This window comes from Pagrus pagrus, assembly GCF_965226575.1.
Source record: "Pagrus pagrus genome assembly, contig: HAP1_SCAFFOLD_198, whole genome shotgun sequence".
NCBI lineage: Eukaryota > Metazoa > Chordata > Actinopteri > Spariformes > Sparidae > Pagrus > Pagrus pagrus.
In genome coordinates, this window is record NW_028175265.1 from 65,091 (window position 1) to 84,516 (window position 19,426).

General features: G+C 40.0%; 2 protein-coding genes across 3 annotated transcripts; both read right to left on the bottom strand.

Annotated features, from left to right (window-relative positions):
- Positions 1-783: 783 nt before the first annotated feature.
- On the bottom strand, positions 784-16,719 carry LOC311254055 (uncharacterized protein). Of its 2 annotated transcripts, XM_084384477.1 has the most exons (9): positions 16,643-16,719; positions 16,357-16,488; positions 15,973-16,033; positions 15,717-15,845; positions 15,478-15,573; positions 15,254-15,351; positions 13,907-13,982; positions 13,539-13,692; positions 784-1,028 (listed from the first exon to the last, which is right to left on the bottom strand). In XM_084384477.1, the coding sequence occupies exons 2-9, from the start codon at positions 16,368-16,370 to the stop codon at positions 883-885; spliced, it is 774 nt and encodes a 257-aa protein (XP_084240603.1). In that variant the 5' UTR covers positions 16,371-16,488; positions 16,643-16,719; the 3' UTR covers positions 784-882. The 2 variants fall into 2 exon arrangements, with proteins under 2 accessions (XP_084240603.1, XP_084240602.1); XM_084384476.1 differs by lacking the exons at positions 16,357-16,488; positions 16,643-16,719 and having other exon boundaries at positions 15,973-16,166.
- LOC311254053 (uncharacterized protein) lies at positions 16,636-17,418 on the bottom strand (the record flags this gene model as incomplete). Its single annotated transcript, XM_084384475.1, has 4 exons — positions 17,339-17,418; positions 17,138-17,240; positions 16,899-17,015; positions 16,636-16,794 (listed from the first exon to the last, which is right to left on the bottom strand). Exons 1-4 carry the CDS (start codon positions 17,365-17,367, stop codon positions 16,636-16,638), a joined length of 408 nt encoding a protein of 135 aa, XP_084240601.1. The 5' UTR covers positions 17,368-17,418.
- Between the last annotated feature and the right edge of the window lie 2,008 nt (positions 17,419-19,426).

Genomic DNA, 19,426 nt, shown 5'->3' on the forward strand with positions numbered 1-19,426 from the left:
TTTGATGATGAACCTCTACTTGTCCTCCTTGCCAGGTGAAGAGGATAGCTCATATCTGTAAAGGAATGTTTGCCTTTCAGAAAACAAAACCGCAATTAAAAGCAGAGGCAAGGGACATGTTTCCCTACATTTGTAAAAGGACTTTTTTTTTACTCTTGTATGGTTAGTCCCTATTCAACGTGTAAAACCAAAATACCTTAAGAACATTCTCGTGTCCATGTTGAAGGATAAAATTTACAGGTTTATGGCCACTGATTAGAAAAGACAGACCTAGTTTACATTTCCCTAAAGATAGCCATTTCACACAAAGAAGAATAAACCAGACTTGAATCTCTATCTGAGCCAAGTAATCCATCTGTGATTTAGTCAGGTTTTAGCAATACTGCTGAGACCATGGAATGTTTTGAAAGCCTGACGCTGAACACTCACGCTGATCAGCTATTCAAAAGCCATTGCATTTACAAACTGCATCAGAACACTTTATACCAGAAACAAACAACAAGAAACATGCATGTTGTTACAAGGACAGGCTTACTTTTAGTGCCAAATTAGGGCATGCATGACACACCAAGTTCTCCTGTTCACAAATACATTACCACAAATTAATAATTTAGACTTTCTCAAAAGACACCCTAGACTGTGATGGAGTACATGGCAAGTTAGTTTCAAATAAGGTGATTTCCTTACAATTCTATTTTTAAACATGGGAAATTAATTTGACATTCAACAATTTCAGGAACAGTGTTTTGCTGAGAAATCAGACTTTAGGAAAAAAAACAATGCTTCAGTACCAGCCTTTTCATTGTATTCTCCATACTATTTAAGCTGAATTTTCCTTTTGAGGGCTGTAATGCGGTTATAAACACAACATTTCAACTTCTGTCAATTCCGACTCTTCAGAGCTTGTGGTTCAGCCCTTAAACATTTCTCGCATTCACTCTTTGATGGTACAATACAAAAATGGATGAATCGATTCATTCGTCTCTCTACTGCCTCTACTTCTGCTTGCTGCCAGGGTGTTCCTTTACCTGTAAGTGAGGACAAAAACAAATGTTTAAATAAAAGTAAATGGAAGGAGCTACAGTTCCTATAATTTGCAAGTCTTGTATGAGTATATGTATACCTACATCTATAGTAAAAGTGAAATTATGAGGCTGGTCAGACCTGGTATTACCATATGTCCTAAGTGATCTGATATAAACAGCTCTGTCTGTCAGTTCACAACTGACATTAACATGCGTCCGAGTGACCACTTGTGATCACATCTCACTTTACTGCACTATACAGATTAACACGTACATCACCAAATCACAAATAATAGAGAATTTGTCAGAGACAGTGTTTCACAAAGTTTCTCCCAATTCAACAACTCACAAAATTGAGCTTTTTTTTCAGGGAGTTTGGGGACTTTCTCCATGGGTGACAAACAAGAAGCCTACATTGGTTACTGTTTACTGTATTTTTAATATTTGACGTGTTCACCATCAATACAATGGTGCATGGTAATGGTAAGCTGGTAATTTGAGGGGCAGAGGTTGCATTAGACTTTGTCAGTGTCCGCCATTTTGGTGGACAAGGTCCTTAAATATCATAATATAGTTTTGTGGTCATTTGATATACGGGGAAAAAAAACAAAACTACAGAAAAGTGACCACATGTCCTTAAATTCTGTCAGTTGATTTGATAAACCTGATAGACATTCCATTTCAAACACCATTTCCCTTTATACAAATGGCAGCAGCAGAATTTTTTTTTTTTAAACTTTTTTTTTATTGGGTTTTGCAGACGTATACATTTGTATCAAAACATTTACAAGGAGTTAAGTATACATTTTTTCTTTTTAGAAAAACAACAGAAAGAAAAAGTGGTCACTGAGGCATTGCTGCATGCCCGAACAACTTGTATAAAACTAGAACAACCACAATGAAGAAAATTAAATACAAAAAGTTGAAAAGTAGGACTAGGACAGAAATAGACAATTAGAAAGAAAAAGGAAGAAAAAAAAAGAAAAGAAAAAGAAACAAATAAGAAATACAGGCACATCAATCAGGTAACAGTAAACTGCAATACAGAAAGCAACAGAAATCCCAAGTCAAAGTAGCGACATATAACCCTCATCACAGCAGAAATAACATATCCACCTCTCTCTAAAAATCTCAGTCCAGTAATTATACAGACCCTTTCCAAAAAATTAGAATATCACGGAGAAGTTTATTTATTTCCATAATTCCATTCAAAAAGTTAAACTTTCATAGATTATAGATTCAGGGCCCACAATTTAAACGATTTCAAGTATTTATTTGTACATAATTTGGACTTCCAGCTCATAAAACCCACGAAAACAGGAATTCAAAAAATTAGAATACTGTGAAGAAATCAGCCCAAATTTTGCAGGGCACGAATGTTTTAAACTTAGTGTCACACACTAATCATCTACTAAACTCAAAGCACCTGCACAGGTTTCCCCAGGTGTCATTAAATTGCTTCACTTTGGTTCAATCATCATTGATACCCTCCATAGGATGGGTAAGCCACAAAAGTTCATAGCTAAGGAGGCTGGCTGTTCACAGAGTGCGGTGTCCAAGCATATCAATGGAAAGTCTAGTGGAAGGGCGAAATGTGGCAGGAGAAGATGCACCAGCAGAAGAGATGACCGTGGGCTTCAGCGGATTATCAAACAGAGAAGATTCAAGAATCTGGCAGAAATCCAGAAAGAGTGGAATGAGGCGGGAGTCACAGCTTCAAAAACCACCACATTCAGACACATCCGGGAGATGGGCTACAACTGTCGGGTTCCTCGGGTCAAGCCACTGCTGAGCCTGAGCCAACGTAGGAAGCGTCTCAACTGGGCCAAGGAGAAGAAGGACTGTACTGTTGGCCAGTGGTCCAAGGTCCTCTTTTCAGATGAAAGTAAAGTGTGCCTTTCATTCGGGAACCAAGGTCCAAGGGTTTGGAGGAAGACGTGTGAGGACCTAAACCCCATTGAGAATCTATGGGGTATTATCAAGAGGAAAATTAGGGGCACCAGACCCAAAAACAAAGAAGAGCTGACAGCAAGCATCAAGGAAATCTGGGCTTCCATAACTCCCAGGCAATGCCACAGGCTGATTGCCTCAATGCCACGGCGCATCGAGGCAGTGATTAAGGCAAAGGGATTCCCAACCAAGTATTGAAGATTGACATATCGTTTTGAAAGTACCATATTTTGGTTGATTTGATGTGATCCTAATTTATTTCTTTTTTTTCCTGCAAAAACTGAGAAGTAAATGGTGATTTCTTCACAGTATTCTAATTTTTTGAATTCCTGTTTCCGTGGGAGCCAGAAGCACAAATTATGTACAAATAAACAAATACATACTTGAAATCGTTTAAATTGTGGGCCCTGAATCTATAATCTATGAAAGTTTAACTTTTTGAATGGAATTATGGAAATAAATAAACTTTTCCATGATATTCTAATTTTTTGGAAAGGGTCTGTATAGAGATGGACAATGCCAGAGCATTTGCAGGAGATTGCTGACACCTATCACAAGTTGGAGTTACCTATCACACCCTCATAAATGTTATTCAGTGCAAATTAGTATACCGTACCTATAATACCTGGTTTGACTGGCTAAGACTGTATTGCACAAATAGAAGATTTATGTACCCGTCTCAAAATCTCTGTCCAGACTTCCTCTGATATCGCTACCCCCAGGTCCTCCTCCCAGAGAGACTTTATTAAGCCTAAGGGCTCTGAACGTAAAAGAATCATTTGGTTATAGATATGAGATGGAGCCTTTAAGAGTGGTGATTGGTATCAAGAAAATCCTCCAAAGCTGAGTCAGAGGGTAAATTAGGAAAGCTAGGAAAAGTGTCATGACAATGCTTCGGACTTGTAAATATCTAAAGAAATGTTGCTTAGAAAGTGAGAATTTGTCTGGAAGTTGCTGAAATGAAGCAAAGACATTATTGATATACAGGTCTTTAAAGTTATGAATGCCAAAATGTGTCCACCTTAAGAAAACCCTGTCTATAAGGGAAGGAGGAAATGCATGGTTAGCTGCAAGTGGTGCATACATAAAGAAAGTCTGTAGGCCAAAGTAGCGCTTAAACTGAACCCAGATCCTGAGTGAGGTCTTAATCACATTTTTGGTGTAGGGAAAAGTGGAGGAGTGGATAGGGGAGTGCACTAAGGCTTTCAGGGAGACTGGCTTTGCTGAACTTGCCTCCATAACCAGCCATGCTGGGGGAGGATCAAAAGCCTCATATTGAAGCCAGTATTTAAGAATCCTGATATTGGTAGCCCAATAATAGAATCTAAGATTTGGCAGGGCCAGCCCTCCCAGTGGCTTTGGTCTTTGTAAATATTGTTTGCGCAGCCTAGGAATCTTTTTATTCCAGATAAATTCTGAAATCAGGCTATCTAGTTTATGGAAAAAAAGACTGAGGGAGGAAGATTGGTAAGCACTGGAACAGGTAGGAGAGTCTTGGGAGTATAGGGAGTATATTCATTTTAACGGAGTTGACACATGCAATCAAAGACAGATTGAGCAGAGACCATCATTCAAAGTCTTTCTGGATTCGGGTCAATAGGGGGGCAAAGTTAGCTTTGTAGAGGTCTTCAAATGTATGTGTAACATGGACTACAAGATATACAAAACTATAATGGGCAACTTTAAAGGGGAAATTTTCCAGGGGATACATCTTAGCAGCGGGGTTAATGGGAAATATCTCACTTTTGTTCAGATTTAACTCGTAACCAGATATTTGACCAAATGAATGAAGGGTGGCAAGAGCAACGGGAACTGAGACAGGCAGGTCAGAAACATATAAAAGTAGGTCATCTGCATAAAGGGAAACTCTCAGCTGAGTATGGTTGCTAAATATGCCTGTAATAAGGGGATTAGACCAAGGGCTATCGAGAGAGGTTCATTGGCGATTGCGAATAATAAGGGGTTCAAAGGACAGTCCTGTCTAGTAGAGCGATAAAGGCGAAAATATTCTGATTGGATATTATTTGTCCTGACTGAAGCTTGTGGGGCTGAATAGAGCAACTTAATCCATGAAATAGTTCTCCAAGGCATAGAAGAGGTAATCCCACTGAACCCTATCGAATACCTTTTCGGCATTTAACGAAATTATGGCTTCAGGACGTTGTAAAGTACACAAACGTCTAAGGTTTGAGAAAGAGTGCCTATTTCGAATGAACCCCGTTTGGTCCAAGGAAATGATAGAAGGGAGGAAGGGAGGAAGGATTCCAGGCGTAGGGCTAATAGTTTGGATAACAATTTAAAATCAGCATTCGATAAACTTAATGGACGATAAGAGGTGCAGTCTAACGGGTCCTTGCCTTTTTTAAGGAGAAGGGAAATGGAGGCTTGATTGAGAGTTTGAGGAAGGCGGCCCGATTCAGATGATTCATTGAACATATCCAATAACAAAGGGGCAAAAACTTTTGCCAAAACTTTTTGAAAAATTTGGAGGGAAAGCCATCTGGCCCAGGACTCTTCCCATTTTGCAGAGATGAAGCAGCTGTATTAAGTTCAGTAATAGTGATTGGCCTCTCTAACTCTTCCGCAGCTGCTTGCTCAAGCGAGGGTACGACCAAATTTTTTTTTTTTTAAATGTCAAAATCAGGAGTGACATCTTGATCAGATGAATAGAGAGACGTGTAAAATTCCTTAAACACATTGTTAATTTCCATGCGTTCAGTGGTGTTACATGAGTTAGTCTGAATTTGTGGGATAAGGTGAGATGCTGATGCCTGACGTAATTGGTGCTCTAACCATTTGCTGGCCTTATCTCCATGCTCATAGAACTGGGACTTTGTTTGTAGGAGAAGTTCAGTAGTACGTCGTGTCGTCAGAACATCGAATTCTGCCTGTAAACAGAGGCGCTATTTATATAGCTCTGGAGGTTTGCAAGTAGCATACAACCTGTCAAGTTTAGATATAAGTTGTGTCAGCTTAGTTAATTTTTTCTTTCTAAGTTTCTTCTCATAACCTGTGTAGGAGATTATCTCCCCCCGATGTATGCCTTTAAGGCCTCCCATAGTACCGAGGCAGATACATCGGGTGTTTTATTAAAACTCACAAAAAAATCAATTTGTTGTGAGACAACAAACTAACCCTAAGTTAACAAAATTATCATTTGAAAATAAGCGTGTATTGAGACGCCATGGTGCATGCGTAGAATTAAAGTTCTTAAAGCATATATTCATATCAAATCAAACTATTTATATAGCACTTTTCATACACGGGCGTGCAGCACAAAGTGCTTTACACATGAAAGATAAAACAATAATAAAGAAAGCGCCTCCCTCCCACCCTCCATACTGCACACACACACACACACACACACACACACACACACACACACACACACACAACTGACAATTGGGAGACATGGCAAGGCACTGAGGATTGAGGAAGCGCCACCTTTGGGGTCGTCCATATTGGGAGGAGTCACAGGCTGTGCCACAGGGGGCACCAGTGCTCAGGCCCCCCGACCCCAACAGACCCGAGGCTGGGCCGAAGGGACCCAAGGACAGCACCCCCAGCAGCAGCCCAGACACAACTAACCCTAACCCTAACCCTGTGGAGGACCCCCTGGGGAAACACTGGAGTTAAACCTTAAAGACTAAAAACATAAGATAGGATAAAAACCCAGACAAAAGATAAGTAAATAGAGTGAACAGTTAAAGGATAAAAATACATAAGATAATGAATAAAATAAAGTAATACCGCAGATAAATAAAACAAATACAATTTTTTGGCTGTTCCACAGGTGGGGGCCATAGTGGCTAAATGCCACCTTACCATGGGTTTTAGTTCTTGGTTTTGGTATGGATAAAAGGCCGGTGCCAGAGGACCTCAGTTTCCGCAAGGGTTGATATGGTAAAAGCAGGTCAGATAAGTAGCAGGGCGCAAGGCCATTAAGACATTTAAAAAACAGTAAAAGAACCTTAAAATCAATCCTGAAGTGGACGGGGAGCCAATGCAGCGACTCTAAAATCGGTGTAATGTGCTTCCGCCCTCTGGTCCTCGTCAGCACGCGTGCGGCTGAGTTTTGTAATAGTTGGAGATTTAAAATACTCTTTTTGGGAAGACCAGAGAACAGGGCATTACAGTAATCTAAGCGACAGGAAATAAAAGCATGCATTAGCACCTCCGTACTGGCCTGGGAGAGAAACGGGCGGACTCTGGCTATGTTCTTTAGATGATAAAAACCTATTCTCGTCATATTTTTTATATGTGGAATAAAATCAGCTCAGAATCAAAAATCACACCCAGACTTTTTACTGACTGTGTTGGATTAAGATCTTGTAGTTTTGGTAAAAAAGTTTCTCGCTCTGGCCTTCAGGACCTATAACTAAAACCTCAGTTTTGTCCTGGTTGAGCTGTAGGAAATTCACTGCCATCCATGACTTGATGTCTACAATGCAGTTAAAAAGGGCATCAATTTGCCCTGTGTCATCAGGAGACAACAATGTACAGTTGTGTATCATCAGCGTAACTATGGAAGCTGATGCCGTGGTGTCGATAACGTGCACTGTTGTGCGACCCGCAGCCGGGAGTTTTAAAACCAGGAAACAGCTGATCACAGCAGTCAGTTCATCACTTCATCCGCGGATGTCAAGATGAGCAACTGGAAAGCCGCTGAGATCCGGGAGATGCTACCGTCTCCTCGGTCTCTGTAGCTGACAGCTAGCGGACACAACCAAACAGCTAGTAGCTGCTGACTGTCAGCTGTTGTGTAGCGGCAAGTTACGAACGGTCGCTACTTTCAAATTAAAAGCCCCCCGCTAAGAACCCAGTTCTAAAATCCAATGGGGTGCAATGTAAAGCTCTTATTTTGAAGACAACTTTGTTGTCACTGATCACTGCCCAACTTTGTGCTTCACGCCACGTCACGTCACATGTTTACGCCTCATTAAATCCAGGGCTTGACTGTTTTCAGTGTTTTCCGCCAATAGAGGGGGCTCTCCTGCAAGTGGAGCTTTCCCTGGTCAAAGTTAAGTAGGTCAAAGTGCAAATGTTTACATAGTCATAAAATAAAATATTTTGTGTCTTTGAAAAATACAAGTCAAATGTTCAAAAAACCTTGTTATTTACTTTATGAGTGTAGTTTTAGGAGACTGAGTTAATTGATAGGCTATTTATTTACAAATATAGCCACAGATGAAGACAAAATCAATCTTGTATGGAAAAAAGCATAAAAAATTGCAATAATCGAAGAATCGTGGCCAATAATCGAATCGAAGCTCCCATAATCGAAATCGAAACGAATCGTGAGGTACCCTTGTTGGAACACCCCTAAATATTAAGTGATGTGACGACAAATCAGAGCGATTTAGAAAAAGGCTTTTACAGAAAGCATCGTTGTCACAATTGGGAGCATAAATGTTAGCCAAAACCACCCGGGTGTTGTGGAATCTTGCCAGCAACTATGATAAATCTGCCTATTAGGGTCAGAGATGGTAATGGAACGCACAAAGGGAACAGATTTATGTAACAAGATGGCTGCACCCCGAGATTTGCCTTGAAATGAGAAATGATAAGTCTGACCTACCCATCCCCTCTTCAATTTAGAATGGTCCGAGTCTCTGAGGTGGGTCTCTTGCAAAAAAATTACAACGGCACCAAGATGGTAAAGATGGTGCAGTATCTTACTTAGTTTTATAGGATTATTGAGCCCTTTACAGTTGAAACTAGTGAATCTAATGGCACACTCACTGGCTGAAGTTGCATTAGATGGGGTCATAGCCAGCTAACAGGAGTATTATGTAAGAGATATTATGATGATCTGAGGCAAAGCTGGAAGTGAAAACTTGACTGATGTAAGACAAGAAGAAACAAAACAAAAAGAGACAGAAACAGAAAAAGAATAAACCTTTCCGTACCTTTCCCCTCCCACCCGTCCCTCCACCCACATGGACTTTAGCAGAAGCATCCCCCCAATCCGTCACACCTCTTGAAGAGAGCCTATAATAAACAACTGAAGAACTACAACTAATTAGGCATTGGAACTGTAACATGGGGTAAAGTCAATGAAATTACACTGTAATAAATGTACTTATAACCAAGCCAGGTAACTAAAGCTGACTAATAAATCAATACATTAAACAATCCTATTGAACAATAATACGAACATTAAGCAATAAAGAACACTTGCAGCATCTCACAATCAATTGTGTCATAACAGTAAGGCACCTATAGTGCTACAGTTTTTGCCTGAGGTATTCCTGCATTCAAGTGGTCACTAGGGCTGGGCGATATATCGATATGAAAAATATATCGATATATTTTTAAATGTGATATGGAATTAGACCATATCGCATATATCGATATAGTTCAAATTTGCGCTGTGATCCTTGCTCCAGGCAAGCTGCTGACCCGGAGCTCTCTGCACTGCTCCCCCCGCCCCTCCTTTTTCACCACAGAGGGGGGAGGGGCAGGAACACACACTCCGGCACTCTTCAACAAACATGGAGGAAGCAACAACGTCTGCGGAGCACACACATCCCTAAACTTGTGTATGAAAGACACGTAGACTTGTAGTTCATCAGACTTGTGTTTTTAAAGACTGGACATTTGACAGGACTATAGACGGTAAGGGGAGACGATTAGCCCGGGTCAACTTCCTTAGCCGCTGTCGGACACCGCCTTTCTTTCCCCTCTTCCTCCTCCTCGTCTCACTCCAAGTGTTTGTAGAGGTGCGCATAAAGTCATTGTTGCAGTTAAAAACATATTCGTCACTGGAAGGGGAAAAGTCCACAGTTAGATCCACTGGTAGACCATGGGATTGAAATCCGAAAAGGATGTCACGACTGTATTGAATCCTACTTGTGTGAGGAGGATTGACAACCAGTCCCAGTGTGAGATTCAGCGTGGCCGTCAGGAAAAGTACAAATACTATCTACCATCTTCGACTCAAGCGCTACAAAACTATCTGAAAAGTGCGCACAAGAGCGTTAAAGACAGGATGCCACTGGTTTGGAAATTAGTAAACACTGTTGAGTTAATAAACAACTAAAAACACACACACGCCAACGCCTTCTGCCGGTCGCCACAAGAGCAGCGCCCAATATATATACATGTAAATGCTGCCCTTACTAGTGTTTGTCATATTTTGTTCTTTTGTAATGTTCGTTATTTGCATCTGTGGATTTGTTAGAGAGAAGAAAATCTGTAATTTGATTTTAATAAGCCTTTTATAGTTGTCAAACTAAAAAAATTTTGATATTGTACTTTACTCATATAAATATATTTATTTCAGAAAAAGATTGGCCTGTTTTATTTTATAGGCTATTTTCATTTAAGATATTTTTTTATTTAAATGTGCACCTTACGGAGCTTTGATTTCAAAAAAGGTACTCCTGTTGTTATACAGTATGTTTACATTTTTTTGGTATTTGAACAGCTGAGCATTTATTCATGAACCAGGTGAAGAAACCTGTTTATTATTTTTTCATTTGATTTTGCTACTGTTTACAGAAATAGCCGGTTTCAATAAAACTACTTGTGACATGTCATATTTGGCTTTGACTGAACATTTGCTCTCACTTTGCGGAAAAAATATTGGGATATATATTGTATATCGATATTCAGCCTAAATATATCGGGATATGACTTTTGGTCCACATCGCCCAGTCCTAGTGGTCACCATGAGCCTTGTTGAAGAAAATCAAGACTGGCAGGAGTAAACAAGAAAAATAAATAAATAAATAAATAAAAAAATTGGTGTCATATCAGAACTGTAGTTCACTGAACACATTAAGAAAACATGACATCCAGGATGAATGGCAAGTGTAGTCCTCAGGACTAGTAACAGTAGCAGCCCAATAGCAAGTTAACATGCTAAATAGTGTCAGGAGTGCTGTGATGTAAAGCGTAGAGTGCGATGGGCCCAGTCCAGCATAGGTTTGTTATCAAGACCAAGTATGTCTTGTAGGAGCTGGGCAGCAAACTCGGTAGGACGAGGACCTTCTGTGCCCTCAGGCAGGCCAACTAAGCGAACATTATTCCATCTTGAAAGACCCTCCAGGTCCTCGCATTTCTTTGACAGGGAGTCAACAGTGGCGGTTGGCTTGCTATCGTTAGCTCGGAGGTCGGATAGCTCCATGTCGTGAGCATTGTCTGAGCGCTCGAGGTCTGTGATCGATTCGCCATATAAAGCAAGTCTGTTCTTAAAGGGCTCCAAAGCCGCCACGATCTCTCTTAACTGCTGCCGAGATGGTGGTATCAAACTTACTGAGGATGTCCGAGCGCATTTCGTCCATCATCTCCCTCATGTTCGGCAACAGGGTGATGTGGCCGGGTGAGCCATCTCTCCCCTGGTCACTGCATGGCGCTGTGCCAGCCTGTGCAGGTTAATGTGGGGCAGCGCTGCGGGTGATTAAAACCAGGTGTGTTGGTCGCCGCTCTCCCGATCTGCTTCTGCTGTGCGGTGAGTCTGGCGTGTTGGTCGGCGTGCATGTCCGTGTCTCCCTGTCGTGTTATTAAGGTAGGTACCCTTTATTATCTGCTGTTTCATCGCAAATTTATTTGGCTCTGGGGCTTCATCCTCCCGCTGCAGTGCTGGGAGCGACAGTGAGCCGGCGGGCGCGAGCAGGTTGGGTGCAGTAGAGCTCAGAGGTATGCTGCTCGTATTTGTCTGCTGCTGCAGTTTTTCACTTATTGCCCTAGTTGTGACAAATTCTCTTTTGCTGTGCAGCGAGGCTGCCGTAACCAGCGGTCCTCCATTCTCCTAGTTCTGCATCTATCCATTTGGCGTCCTGGTGCGTTCCAGTCATCGGCCACCATGATAAGGGTTGCTGCTGTCCTGGCTCGGCTCCGGGTGGACTGAGATGTGTCATACTGTCTCAGGTCACTGTATGTGGTTACAGCCTCAGGCCCAGTTTGAAGGCGTCACGCCATTATTGTGCCCACACCACGAAATCCAGTCCGAGTCCAGCAGAGTTGGCTCACCTGTCTTCTCTTGATTTAACACATTATTTTCCTTTATTGATTTAAATATCAAAGATTGTTTTGTGGATTTAATTTAGGTTGCACTTAGTTTATTATTTGTTTGCTAATAGTTTAGATTGTCTTTATTGCATTAAGCTGATTTTGGGTTAAAATATTATTTTCTTTCTTTGTTTAATATTTGATCCAAACCTAAGTTGGTTTATATTGTGGTGTTAATTTTCTTAAATTCCTTAGTTGTAAACTGAATTTGTTATTTCCTTTTTTTTGTGATATATAAAATATTTCTATTTTGTTCTGATATTTTCTTTGGGTTTCTTTGGTATTAATTAATTGATTAATTGTGTATTTGGTTTCCTTTTCTTGCTTTTTAAACCGTAGATTCCCCCAGAGGTCCCCACACTGTGCCTTGTGTTAATTTTGTGTTTTTCTTGTTTTACAACAGGTGCTGAGGCCCAAGCGAGTGGCAGTCCTCCCCTGGTGGTGGTGTTTGACACAGTCTTTTGGTTGCAGTGCACTGTTGGTTTATAGTTTGGATTTTGTCCATTTTTGAGTTCCCTGCCGCCATGGTGAGCCCCAGCTCACCATTGTTTCTTTTGCCAGTGTGGTGGCTCTATCTGCATATTCCCCCTTGGGTCAGCTAACCCTGCAACCCTCCTTTATTTTAAGGTCATTTTAAGCCATTTTGTTAAAGTATATTTCTTTGAAACCACGTCCTCTGGCCCTCGTGATTGTACAAACCTGTGTTGGCTAGGGCTGCAACGATTAGTCGACGTAATCGATTATGTCAACAATAAAAATGTGTCGACGCAAAACTTTTGCGTTATACCGATGCCTAGAGTCTTATGCCGTTCCTCGGAGAGGTGGCCAAAGTTATGTCGATTGCTGCTCAGCGGCTTATACCGATGCCTAGCCTTATGCCGTTCCTCGGAGAGGTGGCCAAATTTATGTCGATTGCTGCTCAGCGGCTTATACCGATGCATAGAGCCTTTATGCCGTTCCTCGTAGAGGTGGCCAAATTTATGTCGATTGCTGCTCAGCGGCTTATACCGATGCCTAGCCTTATGCCGTTCCTCGGAGAGGTGGCCAAATTTATGTCGATTGCTGCTCAGCGGCTTATACCGATCCCCAGACTCTTATACCGTTCCTCGGAGTGGTGTGCCGCTGTTATGCCGCTGATATTCCACCGACACATGACGGTGTGTGCCGCTAGAGAGCGTTATGCTTCTGAGAGACTGTTGGATGGGTACCGTCCCCTGATGGATATGCAAATGTAATGCCACTGGGCTGGTTTTACGACAAGTGCTGCCGTAAATGTATACATTGTTGTAGTCTTTTTTGACTAACTTAACACATTGCCTATTGAGAAAAAAACAACGCATTAATACATAATTAAAACACAGAAGGAGGCTAGTGAGGGAGGCCACCAAGACACCTATGACTACTCTGAAGGAGTTAAAAGCTTCAGCAGCTGAAATGGGAGAGACTCTGTATACAACAACTGTTGCCCGGGTTCTTCACCAGCCAAAGCTTATGGGAATACTTTTTATAGGCACTGTATATACATTTGCTTACGTTATTGTTACTTACTTTGTAGCCATCTGTAATGTGCTCTCTTCTGGAACCATTTACTTGATACAATGTCCCTAAACCTCTTGCATACAAGTGCAATCTTTGCGATGGCCATGTCTCCTTCCATGAGGACGACTTCCAGAAACACCTCCACAAGAAGTTCATCAGAAAGCTGTGCAGACAAATTCAAATAACATTTTAAAAATTACTGCACCAAAACTTTACTTGAGTATTTATCCAAATTAGAACACTGATGTACTTTGTACCTTTTGGCATATATGTGGATGTGTTGGGTTGCACAAAATGTCAGTGAATGATGATGATCGCTTATGACTGGTAATTACTATGCAAGTAAAAATTGTAGTTATCATTGAATAATAAAGTACCTCCTCAAAGTGCGTTGTGTGAGGCCCTCCTGTTGTCTGCACACATTTGGCACCTGGGGCAGTTCCACTTTCCAACCTGCCAAGTCATGGAAAAGGCATTAAGTTTATTTGTGGAAGCTTGAATATGTAACTGCAGCGCTTGAACTCTTTCGTGATTAGTTGAAAAACAGTGGTGTGATGATACACCCAGCTCATGACAGAGACACTACATGATTTTGGGTTCACGAGAATGAGACGTTTTTTGAACACTATTTGCAAAGACAACTTCAATGATGAAATATGTGACTGGAAAAATAGTGTTTGCACAAAATGCAAAACAATGCTGATCCATCGTGAAATGTTTTAAATAGTTCTTATCTTGTAATGAACGTCATTTCAGTTCTAGTGTGTGACCTTGTTACTGAACTCCTTTCCATAAATTCAAATGAGAAATTAATAGATAATAATAATAATAATAATAATAATAATAATAATAATAAAAATAGTCTCTCAATACTTAAAGTGCAAACATAGACTGACACATTTTTTGTTCAAGCGTGATAAAGACAGCTGGCTACAACTACAACGACAATTCGCGTAAATTGTCGGTCACAGTAGCAACACCATGGTTTAGCATCTGAAGCTCGCAGTCACTCGCAGATACTTGTAAAACTTCGGCTATGCTATCTGTGGGTGTCTTTGCATAGTGCTCGTGTTAGCCACAGTGTACGGCACTATTTTGTAGTATTAGTGCTTATAATAGTGCTTACATGTTGTTCCCGTCTTGTCTGTCACCGTGTGCCGCTTATTGCTTCCACCAAGCACTCTAAATGTTGCCAGTTGAACGTCAGACTCCGTTATACGAGCTGCCGCTCTGCATTTGTTCTGTAGCTACTCATATCGCGAGACAGCTTTTAACCTCCACGAAAAATAGCTTAACGATTTTATATCGCGAGATCTCGTGGTACGGGATGATTGTTGATCACTATACTAATTTGTGACATTTGTGATGCCGCAATAATGTCATTGCTTAATGTATTAGAAAATGACATAGACTTTATTTTCTTCAAAATTGCTCTAGGGGCTTCTGTTAGAAATTCAAAATGTTTTTTATTTTGAGATGTGTATTTTTGTGCCATTTTTAGACGTTCTATTGTTTTAAAAAAATATATTGACACTTTTACACAGTAAATGTTTTTATACAAAAATGGACTACTGTTATCAAATATCCACTTGATTTGACAAATGTGGATGGGTAACGCTACATAAATAGAAGACAGACTTGAAATATTGCCCTATGCTTTACCACTCACTACAATCTTTGTTTCACTTACTTGCAAATACTATTTCTTAATGTTAATACATTACCATTCCATCTTGTTCCACAAAAAGGTGGTACTTAGCAGAATACATTCTGCTTCATACCGGCAGATACTGAACCGCTGTGTCAGCCACTCGATGACTACCTGGAACAATTTTTTTTTTTATTTGTCATTGTGGTTTTATTGTCACAATTCATTTAATCCCCCGGGCAAGAAATAATTAACTTTTTATTTGTCTAACTTGGACACAAAAGTATATGTTGTACTTACCTCTGGCAAAATGACCTCATTTAAGTAGGCATCTCTTTCAGCAACAGCCACTTGTTTGGCAACAAGCCCTTCTAACCTGACAATGAGTTCTCCTGTCTGAAATATTGATAATGACAACATTAATATTTGCCTTTATTTTCATATTGTATGCGTTTCATACGTAGAGACACCATGAACTATTTTTTCATTTGTAAGGTGTTTATTAATATATTAGCATTACATGCATGTATAATCTTTACCTTTATGTCGTCAAAAACAGACAGGTGGTCAGCATAGAATGCTTTCAGTGTTGGGTCGTATCCTGTGTTCCTGAACAGGTACATTCTGTTTGACAGAATGCGACCTGACAGAAGATCTATCTCCAAACACTGAGAATACAAAATTGTTTAATCAGTCCAAATACCTTTAAAAAGCAACATGTCAGGTTTGAAAAAGGATGTCATTATTCTTTCAAACCAAACCCCAAACCCAAAAAGGGAAATCTGTCAGTAATACCTTGATCTCTTTGTCAGTCAAAATGCTGTCTGCCTGGGTGGATTCCACAATATCTTTATCCCTGCAAGAAGTAAAAGCATGAACTATGAGGTCGGCTTGTAATTGCCATATAGCAAAGACATGTATTTGAGAAAATGTTCCTAATTGACTTTTGAGCTGGAGGACAACACTTAAAAACATTGTAATTTCTTTGAAAGTCAGCTTGCTAAAGTACCATACTACTAGCACAATTTAAAAACATCACTGTTCAACAAATTATGGTCATATTTCATACAGTAATGACAGAACGATAAAATTACAGCAAATTATTTGAGATATTTTATTAGGTTTTTTTTTTTTTTTTTAGGTTATTTAATGGAACATGAGCATGTGTCATATACTTACAGATATGTAGTCATGTCGCGATCACAACCACCAGTCCAGTCTCCTTGCACACCTGCGCATTCAAAATGTATCCAACCTCCACAGCTTTTACACTCGAGCCAAGAAAAGTTTTTCACTTGACTGTGGAGTGTTCTACAAGACAAATCGAAACAGTCTATCAGCTTATTCGACTATATTTATCTTAAAACTGAAGACACCTTTATTATGCTCCACTTTTGTATCAAACACCTGGCATTAATCATTACACAAATGCTGCGTATTGCTGTTCAATTTCTTTCTTCAATACCTCTTTGAGCCAGTTACCCGCTGAAACACGCAGGCTTGTTTTTCCCAGGCTAAGCAATGACAGTTGGAGTCGCTTGCTTTTTTTTCCTGTTGCTGAATCCTGTCCTCCTCAAAGTTTATTTTTTCCAGGTCTTCTTTGGTGAGTGGGAAAGTCTGTGTGAATGACAAAAAATAAAAAAATAAAAACATAAATAACATTACTCTGAATTCTCTTTGAGTAAACATTGGCTTTAAGCGAAAAGTTTAATATATCTGACCTGAACACTCAGGCCTTTTATCATCTCAGCCGCATTGTGTCTTCTTAGAGTTCGACACTGGTTGAGGGAGAGATCGTCATTGCTGACATCTCTGTTTTGGACCTCATTCTCAGCTGCCTTTTTTTGGGATAAAAACATAGTCACAAATGGCATACAAGACAGTTATTTCTTGTTGTCATCCTGTTTGTGTGTTTTACAAATGATGACAGCTCCTAACAAAGCTGAAACAGTTTACTTACCGAGCACACAAAGATCCCACAGTTATCATGGTCTCTCTGCCTCCACTGCTTTGGGAATGTGACCTTCCATCCCTTGAGCCCTCCGTGGTTTCTGAAGACATTACTTTGATAACAAAACATAAGGGGTCACATTTCTATGACAGTAATTCCCTTGCCTAAATTTTTGAACCACCCTCAGAATTTTGTGTCTTCACTTCTCACCTCAGAAGAGCCATGTCGTCATCTGTCATTGTTGTTTGAATCCTCAAAGAATCGTACAATCTCAATTCTTTGTTTGAGAAGTCTAGTACCTAAGTCATAAAGATAGCAGAAGCACATATATCTGCAGTTACATCTTTTGTTTTGTCTAACAGAGAAAAAGTAATGCTTTTGATAGCCACAGTGATAACTTTCTAACCAAGTTATCGGTGCATTTATACATTTATATATTGTCCATCAGTCTCTGTCTTATTACACCATTAAGGCTATACAAAATAACATATCAATTATACAGTACATCATTACAAATTAAACCTAATGTTCTATGACTTTTTTATTGCAGCATGTCCACTGTGTGAGGCCTATATTTCTATGCTGGACTTGAGTAAATATGATTGTCTTCTTAAAAGATAAAAATGCATATTTACATGTCAAATATGAGCTCAACTACCATGGGGGAATGCAAAACTCCCCTTTAGTAACTGATAAAATGTCTCACATTACACTTATTATTTGTGTTATTTATTAATATTAGTGTTAAAAATTTCTTGCATAGTATTTCAAATATAGCATCATATGTTTATTGCATTCTTCATTCTGAATGCATGTTTGGGTGATAACTTTTATACTACTTTGGCTACTGTTTACCTGCTGTTCACTTTAATTCTTGAAGTAAAATTACACACAAATTTAACATGTTGCTAACACTGTGCTGCAGCAAACATGGTCCAAGCATCTCTTTTGAATAATTATAGTGATATACATGTGTTTAACATCATTTTTATGACATGGTTGATGTGCTGTCATGTTGGCCTACCCAAAGGATAAAGTGGTTTCCAGTTTCAGGAGTGCTGTGACCCACAAGCCTTGGCAGAAATATTCGGTCTGCAGTCTAGTGCAGTGGAGACAATAGCGATTTCAGTATTAAATGTCCATGTTAAAAAGACAGATTGTAAAGACATACATCTTTCAAGAATGGCAAACCCACCTTTAAGTGTTTGACAGTTTTGTCCTGGACATGGCCATTTCTTATCCAGTCCTGACTCCACAGAATGTTGTCAAAGTGAGCCAAACTCACAGACTGTGCAGTGGGGATAAAGATTTATAAGTTGATTTTAGTCAAAACTTGATTTTCGTCCCGAGATCCAGTTAGAAGACTTTTCAAAGTGCTCTACAAACAGCAGTGTTTTCTATTAGCTTATACAATTCATAATCATTATGGAAGTACAAAATGAGAAAAGTTATGTTCACATTGTACGATTTTCAAACTGTTTTTATGTGAAAAACATCAGATGCAGCTACTAACCTTGTCCTCTTCAGATATGCAGTAGTTGCTGGCCTGAAAAGTGATGTCTTGGACCTTGTCTGCTGGAACAGCAATAGGTGGCGGTGGAAGTGGCAGTGTCCCACTGCCAGATGTTTTCACTGAAAATATACATATTGAAAGGCATATATTATTATTTGGTCTTTACACATGTATAAAGGCACTATTCCTTAACAGCGGTGTTATTTATAATGTAAGGGTGTATTGCATGTCCTCGGTTGTTAAATAATGGAAGAGCAATGCAATAGGTTGCATCCTGTGTGCTGTGATCACAGAAATACAGATACTTTTAGTTTTTCACTGTCATAGTTGTGCGGGTGGTTCATAGTGTCACAATGTTTTTTATAATACAACTCCTATATTTCTACTCCCATATACTAAACACACCACTTGAGTCTCCAGCTGGTCCAGAATGCTGCAGCACGTGTACTGACAGGAACTAAGAAAAGAGATCATATTACTCCTGTATTGGCCTCTCTGCACTGGCTCCCTGTAAAATCAAGAATAGAGTTTAAAATCCTTCTCCTAACTTACAAAGCTGTTAATGGTCAGGCACCATCATATCTCCAGGAGCTCATACTACCCTATTACCCAACTAGAGCATTACGCTCCCAGAACGCAGGCTTACTTGTAGTTCCTAAAGTCTCCAAAAGCAGAATGGGAGCCAGAGCCTTCAGTTATCAAGCTCCTCTTCTGTGGAACCATCTTCCTGTTTTGGTCCGGGAGGCAGACACCCTCTCTACCTTTAAGAGTAGACTTAAGACCTT